The sequence below is a fragment of the Mchenga conophoros genome, linkage group LG7 (genome assembly GCF_057382185.1).
Source record: "Mchenga conophoros isolate Kocher_MC1m ecotype Shallow Benthic linkage group LG7, M_conophoros_male_GT1.1, whole genome shotgun sequence".
Taxonomy (NCBI): Eukaryota; Metazoa; Chordata; class Actinopteri; order Cichliformes; family Cichlidae; genus Mchenga; species Mchenga conophoros.
In genome coordinates, this window is record NC_140532.1 from 21,845,037 (window position 1) to 21,859,113 (window position 14,077).

The following is a 14,077-nucleotide window of genomic DNA, read 5'->3' on the forward strand; positions in this document are numbered from 1 at the left end:
ACGACGTTTAACACCTCAGTTTATGTCAATAAAGACGTGGCTCGATGACCATTAGAATAGTTTCTTGGTTTTTCCAAGAAAAACTCTGCACAGGCAGAGACCACCCTCACTAACCTCTGTTCGTTAAACAGGTCTAATACGAAAGAAACCACTCAGTTCAGAAAAAGTGTTTCAAGGGTTACTCCTTGTAGCCTTTCAGGAGGTAAAGAGTTCAGTTTAGCTTTTAGCTAGCTTTACATGGATGTTGCTGCAAATGCACTGTGTCATTCAGCCTGGCCTCTGTAGGGGAATGACCATATTAGGGAGATCTACTCTTCTAGTATCGCACAGGGCCAAGAGCAGAAAAAAACTGTCTGAAAAAATGAGTTTAGAGTCTGAAGCCTGAGGTTTTGGCTCATAGAGTTTGTTTGTCCTCATTATTTGAACGTTTGGCCACATTCAAGATGGGCATCCTCAGCTGTAAGAGTATATGTGTCACAGAGAATAAGGAAAAGTATAATGGATCCACCATAAGCATTATAACAGCGATCCTTAATTCAGCCTTTAAACTAAATCAAATACCAGAGGCCATGCCATTTCCCGCATGTCATCCCCCCACACTCTTTCCCCAGTTTCGTGTCCACTCATTGCGGCATCAGTAAAAGCATAATGCCAGAAAATCACACTCCACGTAAAATTAGAAGTGAAAACCTGCCCTGATCTGACGGAGGGTCGTGGGAGCGAGTCGAGGCCACCTGTGGAATCCATAACACGGCTGTTTTTATACAAAGGAAATGTGGAAAAAAGAACCTGGCAAATGTTGCTGGTTCTTCTCAGAAATGATTTCTTCCTGCTTGGATAAGAAAGGTTGAGAAAATGTGCTAGGCAGCTGTCCCATCCACCCGCAGTGGAGGTGGGGAAATTTGGATGAGGTGTTCGACCTGCTGAACCTCAGCAAGCTGCGGATTGGAAGATGTTGGTTTTCTAACTTTATCGCAGACAGTCCCGAACCTGAGTGGACGATCTCTGGTTGAATCATGTAGCTCTTGGGGTTTATCATAGAGGAATAATGAGAGTAAAAGTAAAACCCAGCTCAAGCAGGAAGATTGTGCTTGGCAGCTATTGTTCTGTCATTCAAGCTTCCTCAAGAAGTTACTTACTACTACTACTATGACTTACTACTCCTACTACTTAAGCTGGCTGTGCCACAAATAGAGAAATAGTGCAATTACTGTTCGTCATGTCTAACTAAATGTTAAAGTTTCACATTCAAAAATATGTTTTGGACATTGTTTATAAACATGCATATTCAGAGTTTGACAGATTGTTTTCAGATTCTTTTGCTGAAAGTAGAACATTTCTTTCAGCAGAAATCTGTTTTGAGCTGCAGATTTTTTACTATCTTAGTTGTACGTAGTTTAAACATAGTTTAAAAGCCAGTCACACAAAAAGGTAACTCACACAAGTTTGGTGTGGAAATTTGAAGCCTGCATTGAGCAGTATCTCAGTAACATTTCAACCATCTTTATATATACATTAGCTGTCAGACGTAAGCTAATAGTGAAAGCAGGATATTTTTTTTTTACGTTTTTTAAGTTGTGAAACGTAAAGAAAAAAGAAGGGTTGTTGGTCAAGAATGTGATGTCATAAAAAGGGGGTACGGTCATCTCAGGCACACAGGCCATCTGCTGCTCAAAAATACTGTTTTGTAACAAAAGAAATAAAGAAAAAAGATTTTGTTTGACATCAAGGCTCCAGCCCGGTCACGACCCTCAATTGGATGAGCAGGAAAAAATTAATGGACTTTATTAAATAGCTGTTATTATAGATATCCTTTGTTATCCAAGCTGGATGCACATAACTCTGACCCCAGTGTGATTTAGTCTGGGTTTAGAAGCGAGTGTGTACATGTGTGAGATCTTGATTGCATGCATGTGTGTGTGTGTCTGTAAGCATGCGTGGGTCCATGCTGGTCACGATAAGGCAAGCGGTTTGACAATTTTGATGTGGCTACAGATTATTTGACTCTACCACTTCCTTCTTCCTGTTTGAAAGACAGACATATTGAAAGAGAAGTGTATGTGCGGGGATCAGGCGTTGATGGTGGGGAATAATCAGACCCTCATTCAAATGGCTTCCATTCATCTATGAGGCGTCACTTTATGATAGTTTTAAGCTATATGATGATGAGAAGTATAAAACCACTCCCCTATTGGTGATGGATTGTAAAATGCATCAAAAACACCCAGTAAACATACATATATGGGCACTGACACAGATAACAAGTACATAAATGCAAATGAAAAACATATGCATACTGGCATATTGTGGTGAAATACCTAGATAAAACATCCTGCAGCGAGGAAGCTAGCAGGCCACGTGCAGTGTGAGCTCATGCTGGTGTTTCACGCCTCCTGTGGTTTTTCAAGGAGGAGGAACGAGAGAAAGAGATGGAGACAGAGAAAACAACAAGTTCCCCTTCCAGGGCTTTATAATCAGAAACACCAGCTAAGACCCTGTTTAACAGTCCGTATTGCTGCACTTTCCAAAAGCCTCCGATAAAGTCCTGCTAATTATTTCATCTGTTGCTTAGGTGGGCATTGAGTGAAACATTTTCTACGCATTTGCTTCCAGCCATATTCCCTTCTAGTTCCTAACTTGTCCCATTTTTATGAATAATTAAGTGACATGGCAAAATACAGAGACGACACGTGCTCAGTGGGCATGTCAAATGTTCACTTCAGATCTGCCAATCCCAAGTTCCTGCTGCAGCAATTAAATTGTGATTCTTTTTGTATTATTCATATCAATCTTACATAAGTCTGTGGGCACAGAGACGTCACAGGCCTGCCTGCTAAAAATATATCACAAGCAATCAATAATGTAAAAGAGAGGAGGCAGCTTTTAAAAATGCACGTTTTTGCTTCATCATAGTGGTTTGCTGCAAGACTTTCAGTCCTTCGTGCATCTGCGTTGGTGTGCTCGGCCTCTGCAGTTATTAAAATAGTGGTTAGAATAGGCCCAAAAAACTTTTAGTAGAAACTATCATCTCTTATGGTTTCAGCTAGCCCACAGATATGAACAATAAGTGTATGATCTGAGAGGAGAACACTAACATAGCAGCAAAGCAAAAAGACATACTCGGAGACCAACACCCCTGCTGAGAAAAACATGCCCTCCTTTGGAAGAACACCTAGCTAACCCTCTAAATGTTTTTGACACCTCCCTCATGGTAATCAGTAGTAACCTTTACTCTCATAGGAAGTCATTTCAACTGCTCCCCTCAAAGCTGAGAAAGGCTTAACTTGTGAGCCTGCACCAGCAGTTATTTTACTTCTTGCTGCTCGAAGGCAATGAATGCCATTGATATTCTGAAGACAGTGGATCGCCGTGCTCCTAATTGCTAGGTAGCAAACTGCTATAGTTAGCTAACAATACTGGTAGCTTTCTGATTTATCTACATTCTGCATATAACTGTTATAGGACTAAAACTGCATGTGTAGGAATACTGAGTCTCCAGATCCTATCTGCCAGAATCTAGTTTTTATCTCAATAAATGCTTAGCTAGCCTGGTATTAGTGCATCCCATAAAAAAATGGTAAATGTTCGATCATTCCAGTCTGCCTGCCAGGAATATTTGGGGTTACTATCTTGCCCAAGGATATTTGGGCTGCTCTCCGATGCATCCACTGGAGCATGACTGTGTATGAATGTTACATAGAAAGCACTTAAACATGTTGTATCCATCACTTTATAAAACGAGAGTAGAAAAGGACTGTATAAGAATAACTGGTTCTGCTGAAGGTTTCCTCCTGTTAAAAGGGAGTTTTTCCTTACCACTGTCACTAAGTGCCTGATCATAGGGGGTCTTCTGATTGTTGGGGTATTCTCTTAATTAACGTAGGGTCTTTACCTTACAATATAAAGTACCTTGAGGCAACTTTTTTTTAGGCATTATATATGTTGAATTGTGAAGTTGACTGACTTGAATTTGCCATAGGGCTTTTCGATAGTCACATGACATAAGGCTCTGTGAGGGATAAACCTACATCAAGATGAGAGAGTTATTTACAACAACACAACTGATTCTGTGATTCTTTTTGATTGTCCCATAGATGAAATCCTCTCTGATTGGATCACACTTAGCAGCCTTTTCGGATTGGGGTATTGCACAAATATTTTGGGGTTCCTGGCATAAAAATATTTGACCTAGCTGAAGCAGATTTCCTTTGTGTCATTACCCTGTTCAATCATAACACTTATTAGTGACAGAGAACATGCTCTGGTGTCCAAGTCAGGTCTGCTTATGTTAGCTTAGCATGATTTTCATCGTCTCTAAAGAGAAAGAATAGTTGCTGTTTTGCTCATTGAGGCACAGTGGGTTGGGTTTTTTTAATGGATCACAAAGTGAACTATAAAAAATGTTGTGCAAATACTAATCTGTAGGTCTGGAGATACTTAAGGCTCTGGCTCATGACTGAAAACTCCAAAAGTATTACAGCACTGTGCACAGCGAGCCTACAAAACATAAGACCACTAACTCTGAGCAGACAGGGAACTTAAACAGGGGCTCTGTTTGCCCTTTAAATACAAAGTGGCTGTTGTTATACTGCCTAACAGTTTATTCATAACAGGAGCCTCGGGTACATTGCCTTTTCTAAGTTACAGTAGCACAGCCACTGATAGGCTGTTAACATTGATGGTAACTTACTCAATCTTACTCAAGCAAGTAGCTCGATTATTTTTCCTTAAGCAACTTCTGATTGTTGACTGCTGGCTCTTTTCAGTTGCCTGTTGCTGTAATTATACATCCTGATGTTTTGATGCCTAAAAATAAAATAACCATGTTATACATTAATGGAACAAAGGTTATTAATTTAGGTTTGAAATAAGAGGATTGATCCTCACGTGTCTGTAACATTAAATCACTCAATACTGTAAACTGCAAAGCTGCTACGCTGGTCATTTTAAACCACTTCAAGGTCACTTTAAATGATTCAACTGTAAATTGGAAACTTAGACTGTTATTGATCCTTTTTACCCTAATTTTAAAATGTATATTTATTCCTTTTATCTTTACCTCAGTCTTAAGTGTATATTTATTCTTATTCTTCTTATATTTATTGTTGTTTTTTGCACTGAATGGAACTGGAGCCTTGTCGCACGTCTCTCTATATACTGTACTGTATATAGCAGAGATGACAATAAAGTTAACTTTGACTTTGATTATGCTTAGGATCAATGCTAGCAACTAGAGAAAAACTAGCAATGCATTGCAAAAACACAATGCCAGTCACCTCTGCTCATCTAAATCATGATCATATACACTTAGTGTCCATTATATTTGGTAGTACCACGTTGGATCTCTGGTTACTGCAGATTTGTCGACTGCACATCCATGATGCAAATCTCCTGCTCTGCCACATCCTAAAGATGCTCTGTTGGTGTTAGGGCCGAGAGGGCCAGGCTGTGTGTGTGCACTCAAATGCAGACACAGAGGGAGGCAAAACGGGCGTGAACACAGTGCTTTATTTACAGTGCCTAGTGAACTTACAAAGCAGGAAACTGTGGAAGCTATGAACTGTGGAAACTATGAACTGTGAATTGTGAGGCCAAACTATGAACATGAAACTCTGAGTGCTATGACTAGGTGCTAGATTTCACGGATGGATCCTGGGAATGGAAAAAGGGGCAGCGGCTTGGATGGAGGTACGCAGTCAGCGTTGTAGTTTAAAGTGTCATGCGAGGAGGGGGTGTCCAAGGGGTTCCGGGTGAGGAGTATCCAGAGAGGATCCAGAATATACTTGGAGTGAGGGACTTGGCAGGGAGGCAGGCAGGTGTAGTCCAATGATGGAAAGGAAGCAACCAGATGACAGAACCAGCATCCAGGCGGAGATGTGAGTAGTTTAGCTTGGGAAGTGCGACTGACAGGTGGGTCCTATGACAAAGAAAACACGGTGAGGAGAAAAGCAGTAGTTAAGGGGCTCTCACAAGGGCTTGGCGGCGTAGCACTAACGTGAGTTAGCAAAAGATCTGGCAGAGGTCTGTTGTGAATGCTGGTCTTATATGCTGGTGACTTGATTGGAACCAGGTGTGGAAGCTGATTGGAGTCTCTGCCTGAAGGTGGAGCCCAGCGGAGTGGAAAAACCCCGTACTCACCCGGACCATGACAGTTGGATTAAAATCTGGTGACTGCGGAAGTCGTTTTAAAACCGTGAACTCACTCTCATGTTCAGGAAACCAGTTTAAGATGATCTGAGCTTTGTGACGTGGTGTGTTATCCCACCAGAAGATTGGGTGCACTTTGTTCATACGGCAACAGACATGAGCATCAAATATACTCAGGTAGGCTGTGATGTTTAAAGGATGCTCAGTTGGCACTAAGGGTCAGGAAAAATTCCCCAGACAATTACACTACCAGCACCAGCCTGACCTGATGATACAAGGCAGGATGGATCCATGCTTTCATGCTGTTCACACCAAATTCTGACACTACGGTCTGACTGTTGCAGCAATGTTTGTTGTTGCACCAACAACCATGCCACATTAAAAGTACTTAAATGACTTCTCTGCCCCGTTCTAATGCTCAGTTTGAACTTCAGCAGGTTGTCTTGATCGTGTCCACTGGCTGAATTGATATCTGTATTAACTAGCAGCTGAACGAGTTTACACATAAAATGTCTTTGCGTGCATATTCAGTACTTTTGTGTGCATAGAGATTAAGCTAAGAAGACCATAACATCAGTCATTTAAAGTTGGAGCTTCTGGTATGTAGATTATTCTTGCAGTCAGGCTAACTTCTTTCCTGTGCTTTGAGTCTTTAGGCAGATCAAAGTTAATGTTTGAATAAATGTTGTTGTTTTCAGAAAAATCTGGATGAGGTTTTTGTTGCAGCCATCGCCAAATTATGAGCAGTTTTTGATTTAAAACACCATCCACTGATTCATTTTTCTCCATTGCTTTTCTGTCTGTTTAATCTCTTCCATCAAATGTTTCAGCTGCAGCAGGATTTTATTAGAACGTTTTCTCTGCCCACTTTACACATTTAACATTACAATGATCCAGTAACAGAACAAGTGGGGAAAAAAAGCTAAAAAAGTTACTTGAGCAAGACTGTGAGTGAAAGCGGTAAACATCCACAGAGCTAGCTTCTGTTTCAGATTATAAAATCCATATGTTTTTGATCACGTTGTTTGTCTGTGTGTGTATTTGTTTGTGTGTAGGCAGGCACAGTGAGGGACTCCATGGCCAAGTCACTGTACAGCGCGCTGTTTGACTGGATTGTGTTCAGGACCAACCATGCCCTGCTGAACAACAAGGACCTGGAGGACAGTTCAAAGGTAGGAATGAAAACACACTCCACGAACACAGAGTCAGACACCTTTAACAAGGTCTAAACTGGATATCTCTGATTAGATCGCCTTTCCTCCAGTTATTGTCGTCTTGATTTCACCTGTGTGTGTGTGTGTGTGTGTGTGTGTGTGTGTGTGTGTGTGTGTGTGTGTGTGTGTGTGTGTGTGTGTCTGTGTCCAAGTGTCCAAATAAAGTGATCTCCCTCAAAATTCATATTAGAAATATCCTTCAAATATTGTCATTAATAATATTAGTTAGGTTACACCACCGGCTCATACCCTTAAATGGAACAGAGCTGTTATGAACTGTAGTAATTAAACCTGATTTTAGTACTTTTGTTAGACAACTATTATTATCATTATTATTATTATTATTATTATTATTATTATTAAACGATTATACCGTTACACTGAGTAAATATTGGCCATGTTGTTCTTTCTTCTATTTCTGTTGCCTTTTGTTTTATTCCTAGAGGCAGAGGGTGTGATATGTGTGTATACGTGTGCGTGTGTGTGTGTTGGCAGCTGGCAAGCCAAACCCAGTGGGTGCATCGAAGGAATTGGAAAACAGATCGTTGTGTGTGTGTGTGTGTGTGTGTGTATGCTAGGAACATTTGGGCAGATGGCATCAAGTTCCCTTCAGCTCGGTTTACCCCCCATGGTCCTCTGATGTCCCAGCACTCTGCCTGTGTGTGTGTGGATGTGTGTACTTGTCTTATTCATATCGTGGGGACATAAATCTATTTACACAGTCACATTGTGGGAATTTGCCCCTTTCTGTGGGGAAAAACAGTCCACAGGATGTAAATCATTTGATTTTAGGCTGAGGACTTAGTTTAAGGTTCGAGTATTGATGAGCAGTGCTTTAGCCTGCAGGAAATGAATGTAAGTCAATGCAGCGTCCTCTGAAATGGTGAAAACAGGAGTGCGTGTGAGTGCCTCCCTTGGCACTGACATCATCTGTCTGTGTGTTTGTCAGGGGTCGATGAGGGTGCAATTTCCATCAAGGTCATTGTTCTTATGTTCAGATACCAGATTATATATATATATATATATATATGTATATATATATATATATATATATATATATATATATATATATATATATATATATATATATATATATATATATATATATATATGCCATGTGTTCTTGTATGTTTTTTATGCCAAACTATAAAAAATGAGCCTTCAGAGGGAAATAAAACACTGCTGAATAACATTCAATTAAATGACAAGCAGCTTTTACAGTCCATTTCATAATTAAAGGCCTTCTCTGAGTGAATGCCTTCTTTAGATGGTGCATATTAATGATGCATGATGACATGAATCTTACTGACACCCGGGGGGCAAGTGAGAGGCTGGAGCAAGTGGGACGTAAAGGGAAACATCTCTAAATAAAGATGCTGTTGGTCAAAGCATCATGCATTTCTACTCATGTTTACAGTGTTTCAAAGGGAAGAGTCTTCCTTTAAAAAGAAATCACGCTGATTAAATCTGAGGTCTGCTGTCTGCCTGTTCCACCAGATCCTGTCTATAGGAGTGCTGGACATCTTTGGCTTTGAGGATTATGAGAACAACAGTTTTGAACAGTTCTGTATCAACTTCGCCAACGAACGACTTCAGCACTATTTCAACCAACACATCTTCAAACTGGAGCAGGTAGGGTAATGTTACTGTTTTTCCTTTCCTTTTCTTTCCTCCACACAATAATCATTGTGCAGCCGCTGATAACACGTCATTGCATTTTGTGTGTAGCTGGAACTACAGTGACGTTAAAAACGTGCAAACATTCAAACAGGATCTGCTTCTCGACGTCTGCATATGCACGCACTCAAAGCGGTGAGGTGGAGGGACATTAGTAATTTTTTCTGATGTGTGACGCATGGCTTCCTCTTTAGTTGAACCTCTGAACGCAGTATGTTAAGGAGGTGCTAGAAGAAAAGTGCTTTGATGTGCAAAATCAGTGCAGGTTCCTTTTAAGTCAGATGTGTCAGTACATGTGTCAAAGTCTACTTCATTTACAGTCAAACAGCAAGTAAGTAAAGCTTTATTTATATAGCACCTTTCAAGATATAAAATCACAAAATGCTTTACAAGATCCAACAATGCATAAAAAGCAAAACAGCACATTTAAAAAGATATGTTTGTAACTGGTTTTCATAAGAGACCACAGAGTCCACCAGTGTCCAATCCAAAGGAACAGATTTCCAGAGTCTGGGGGCCACTGAACAGAAGGCTCTGTCTCCCTTTGTTTTCAGCTTAGTGCAGGGGACCATCAGCAGGCCCTGGTCATAGGACCTCAGGGACCTGCCAGGGACATATGGATGCAGTTGCCCTCTGATATAACCTGGTGCCTGTCTGTGAAAAGCTCTCCAAGTCAATAAAATAATCTTAAATTCCACTCTGAAATAAACCGGAGCCCAGTGTAGCTGCATGAGGATTGGAGTCCCATTTGAGTCACATTGTGTTGTTTTTTGTCAGAAGCCTGGCAGCAGCACTAAGAGGTATAAGTGTCTCCTTTATCCCAGATGTGCATTTTTCTGGCACAAAGATAATTATTTCAGTTTTGTCTTGGTTTAGTTGAAGAAAACTGTCTGCCATCCACTGTTTAACAGTGTCTCATAAACTAAACTAAAATAAAGTCTTTCATAAACTGTGGAGTTTAAGCATTTCATTTGGGTGAAATTAGGCGTACAAGTGAATATCATCTGCATAGTAGTGATAGGAGATCCTTACAGGTTAACAGTCTGTGTCCTGGGGGAGCGAATACAATAAAAACAGCAGAGCCCCCAAAACAGAACCAAGGGGTACACCAACATGAACTGGAGGGGGAGATCTGTACTTAAAACTAGCCACAAAAAAAGATCTGTCAGATAGGTATGAAGAGAACCACTGTAAGGCCGATCCTGATACATCAAGGGCAACTGCATCAAAAGCTGAGATCTGGACAGATGCTAGGAAGCATCAGCTGCTAAGTAGTCATCTACAGAACATTCTGGACATGACAACTAAGGCTGGTTGATAACTTGATAATTTTTATTGAAAACATGATCATGGGAAACTCTTTAGTTCTTCATCAGCCTTAATCACGCCGGTTGTATTCCTCTGGTGAGCGTGCGTAGTGCTCCTGTGACACTACTGTGAAAGCAGCTGTAATTATGCAGTTGGGCTAGGGTAGCACACACATCTATTAATGTGAAAGGTCAGAGGAAAAAGTGCTGAATACTCAGAACAGGCTGACAGGCTGGGTTAGAGTGCATGAGTCAAGCTGAGCAGCATGGATCTGACAGCTTAGTGCTGCTAACATAGCTTTGTGCAGGTCGTTGGATTTACTTGTTTACTATTCATGCCTCCTTCTCTTTCACCACTGCTGCATCTCAGAGCAAACTCATCTGCAGCATCAAAACTAGCCTCTATGAGTCAAAAAATCCCACATCAGTTACATTATATATTCATGCTGTTTTATTTGGATGCCAACTGCTAACCCACGTAATATTCTGCGTGCTGTGTTGTTTCTGTTGTTGTTTCCAAATCACATCGAGTGGACAACAGAACTGAGAAGGAAAAATAGAGAAAGATCATTTAGGGGAGATTACACAGTCCGTCAAATCAGACGGACTGTGTCAGAGTAGCTGTCAGCTCTCCTCTCCCTCTTGCTGAACACTGATAGGCCGTGGCAATTTAACATGCTAGCTGATGGCTGATGGTGAAGCTAAGAGAGGAAGGGAGTGTGAAAAAAAAAAGAATAATGGCAGCAAACAAGTGCAGTAAACGTCTCTTCAGTCTTAATGAAGATAACAAACCGGCAGTCAGCCAGTGCTAATGGCGCTGTTATCTGTTTCTCACTGTTAGCCCTCAGGCTACACACACATGCAGGATAACATTTTAACCCAGCCAGTATTTTTCTACAATTCAGAGAGGAGACTGGCAGGACTGATCAGAACGGATTGCAACCTAACTTCAAAAATAAGTCCTTATCTGTCTTTCTGCATCCAACATCTGACAGAGTGATTTGTATCTAAAAACTCAAGATGTGATGTTTTTTGCACATTTGACTTCAAATTTATAGAGATCTGTGAAAACAGTATTTCCTCCCTTTCTTGATTTCTTTGTTTTTTGCATATTTCTCACACTTACATGTTTAAGATTGTCAAACACATTTTAATATTAAATAAAGATAACCCAAAAAAATACAAAATCCTTTTTTAAATGGTGTTTTCATTTAAAAAACTAGCCAAACCTACCTGCCCCTGGGTTAAAAAATAACTATTCCCTAAAACTAATAACTGGTTGTGCCACATTTGGTAGCAAGAACTGCAATCAAGCATTTGTAATAACTAGCAATGAGTCTTTCACATTGCTGTGGAGAAATTTTGGACAACTCTTATTTGCAGAATTGTTTTAATTCAACCATATTGGAGATTTTTAAGCATGTATATGTTTAAGGTCATGTCAAAGCATGTCAATTGGATTTAAGGCCATACTTCAGCTAGGCCACTCCAAAACTGTCATTTTGGGTATTTTTTAGCCTGTCAAATGTGGATTTGCTGGTGTTTTTTGGATTAGTGTCCTGCTTGATAACCCAAGTGAGCTTGAGCTTCAGGTCACAAACTGATGTTCGGACGTTGTCCTTCAGGATAATCTGGTAGAGAGCAGAATTCATGGTTCCATGTTGTCATTGATGTGTTCTTGGAGTAATTTTGGTAGCCTATCCATTCCTGGGGAAGTTCACGACTATTCCAAGTTTCCTCCATGTGGGCATGTAGTGTCTCTCACTGTGCTTAGGCGGACTTCACAAATCCTTAGAAATGGCTTTGTAACCGTTATCAGACTCGTAGTTGTCAATGACTTTGTTTCTCACCTGTTCTTGGCTCTTTTTATATCCTGGCATGATCTTTTGCTTTTTGACACCTTTTAGCCTACTTCACTTGATCTATTTAAGTAATTTGATTTGATTTGATTGATTGATTTGATTTAACTGCATTTTGTATTTTTTCAGGTTAGTTTTACCAAATATAAAAAGTTGTTTGGTGATCTGAAACCTTAAAGTGTGACAAATATGCAAAAAACTAAGAAATTGGGAGTAGAAAAAATGTGTTTTCATAGCATTGGTGGCCTTAACATATTTCCAGTTAAGACTCTTTGAAAGAAACTATGCATACTATGTTTTTCTGCAGTGCTGTAGTTGAGCTCTACCAACTGAAGCACCGTGTAAGAATAAAAGATTACCTTAATTACATAAGTCATCATCTTATTCGTTTTAAAAGTACAGTAAATTTATTTATTTTTAGTTTGGTCTGTCACTGATGAATATCTCTGGTTTGTAAGGTGCTTCCATTTAAAGGCGTGTTCCTCTGTTACATTGAGTTAGTAAGAGTCAAAGTGCTCCTGAGATGGCCAGTCTTGCATCAAATATTGTTTCAAAAGAGTTCATGTTTATTATCCTTAATCACCGGTGTCCTCTGAAACTTTGGCTATCATTGAGTTTATCTAACAGAACAACAGCTGAGGTGGTGTTGGGCCCCTCTGAGGGAAGCTGGTAGAGCTTCAAAATAAAGAGCTGCCAGATCTCAACTGATTTGCGTTTGTTTGAATAAAATTGCGAGCCTTACTCTGATGTGATACGGAGAGAAAGCTCTTCACACCTACCTGTGGCTTTGTTTTGAGCCTTTGACTGCTGACCTCAGATCAGCTGGCACTCACCTTTAGAAGGTAACTAAACACTAATCATGACCCTGTAGGTGTTGTGGGGTGTTTGATGTCAAGTTTTATTTGTGGGGTTCAGATTACCTGGTTAATCCCAGAGGAAAACTCTGCCTTTCTGAGAGTTTTCTAAGATTTCTGGCATTAATAGATTACTGTTGTGCAGTCTGAACACTTCCATGGTCATGCTTTCCTCAGAGCTGCCGTTGCTTAATTTTGTTGGAGTTGTACTCTGAGTATTAACAGTAGTATCAAATGAAATGGAGATGCAATTGAAATAAAACAGATCATATTGTCTACTTCCAGCTAACTGCAGCTCTTTACTCTTTTCTTTTTCACTTTAATTTTTTTAGTATTTTTGAAGATGTGATCTATTTTTTTACTATTAAGGTTGAATTAATTTCTATTCAACCTTTAAGTTTCAAAGACTGGAGCCATTTGTGGATTCCGTGCTTGGGTTGTAGCCCATTAATTGAGCTGTAATAAAGATCTACTGTTTGTGCTCATTTTTAAGAAGGATCATGTGTCCAGAAAAGATGTAAGCTGTTTTCTGAATGCGAGCAAAATGCATGCTTTCTGTCAGCTCATACGCCTCATTTTTGAAAGGCGGTTTTAGCTCTCCATCAAGGGGATTTTCCTCCTCTCTTCCCTCTGGGCTACAATCCGCTCTAGCCAACCAGCTGGTCTTATCAGTGCTGCGTGTTTATCTTTGGAACAGGAGCCAAAGCTAATAGCGCCGCACCAACCTTAGCCCTCAGCTGGATCGAGGAGGGTGTGAGTGTCTAGTGTTTACACTCTACATGCCAGTTGGTGCTTGATTTCTTGTCTGTACGAGGACCGTGTATCAAAGTGAGAAAACATATATGATGGCCACCGCCTAAGGCAAACACAGTATCGTGTTTACCTTGGGAGATATCACACTGACTCCGAACTGAAATAAAAAACATGTGGAAAGGTTTATCGTCATCTGACAGAGAATTCTGCAGCTTACTTTTTCCTCAGACAAAGCAACGAGGTATTTCTCTGAATTAATAGGATCC

The 14,077-nt window shown here is 40.3% G+C and overlaps 1 protein-coding gene across 10 annotated transcripts in view; it reads left to right on the plus strand.

Annotated features, from left to right (window-relative positions):
• The window catches only part of LOC146570074 (unconventional myosin-IXAb-like), a 164,961-nt gene that overhangs the window by 111,142 nt on the left and 39,742 nt on the right, over positions 1-14,077 (plus strand). For all 10 annotated transcript variants that reach the window (XM_085282873.1, XM_085282875.1, XM_085282878.1 and 7 more), the window contains 2 exons: positions 7,203-7,319; positions 8,859-8,993. In XM_085282873.1, the coding sequence (XP_085138999.1) occupies positions 7,203-7,319; positions 8,859-8,993 (252 nt within the window). The remainder of the gene's footprint in view (positions 1-7,202; positions 7,320-8,858; positions 8,994-14,077) is intronic.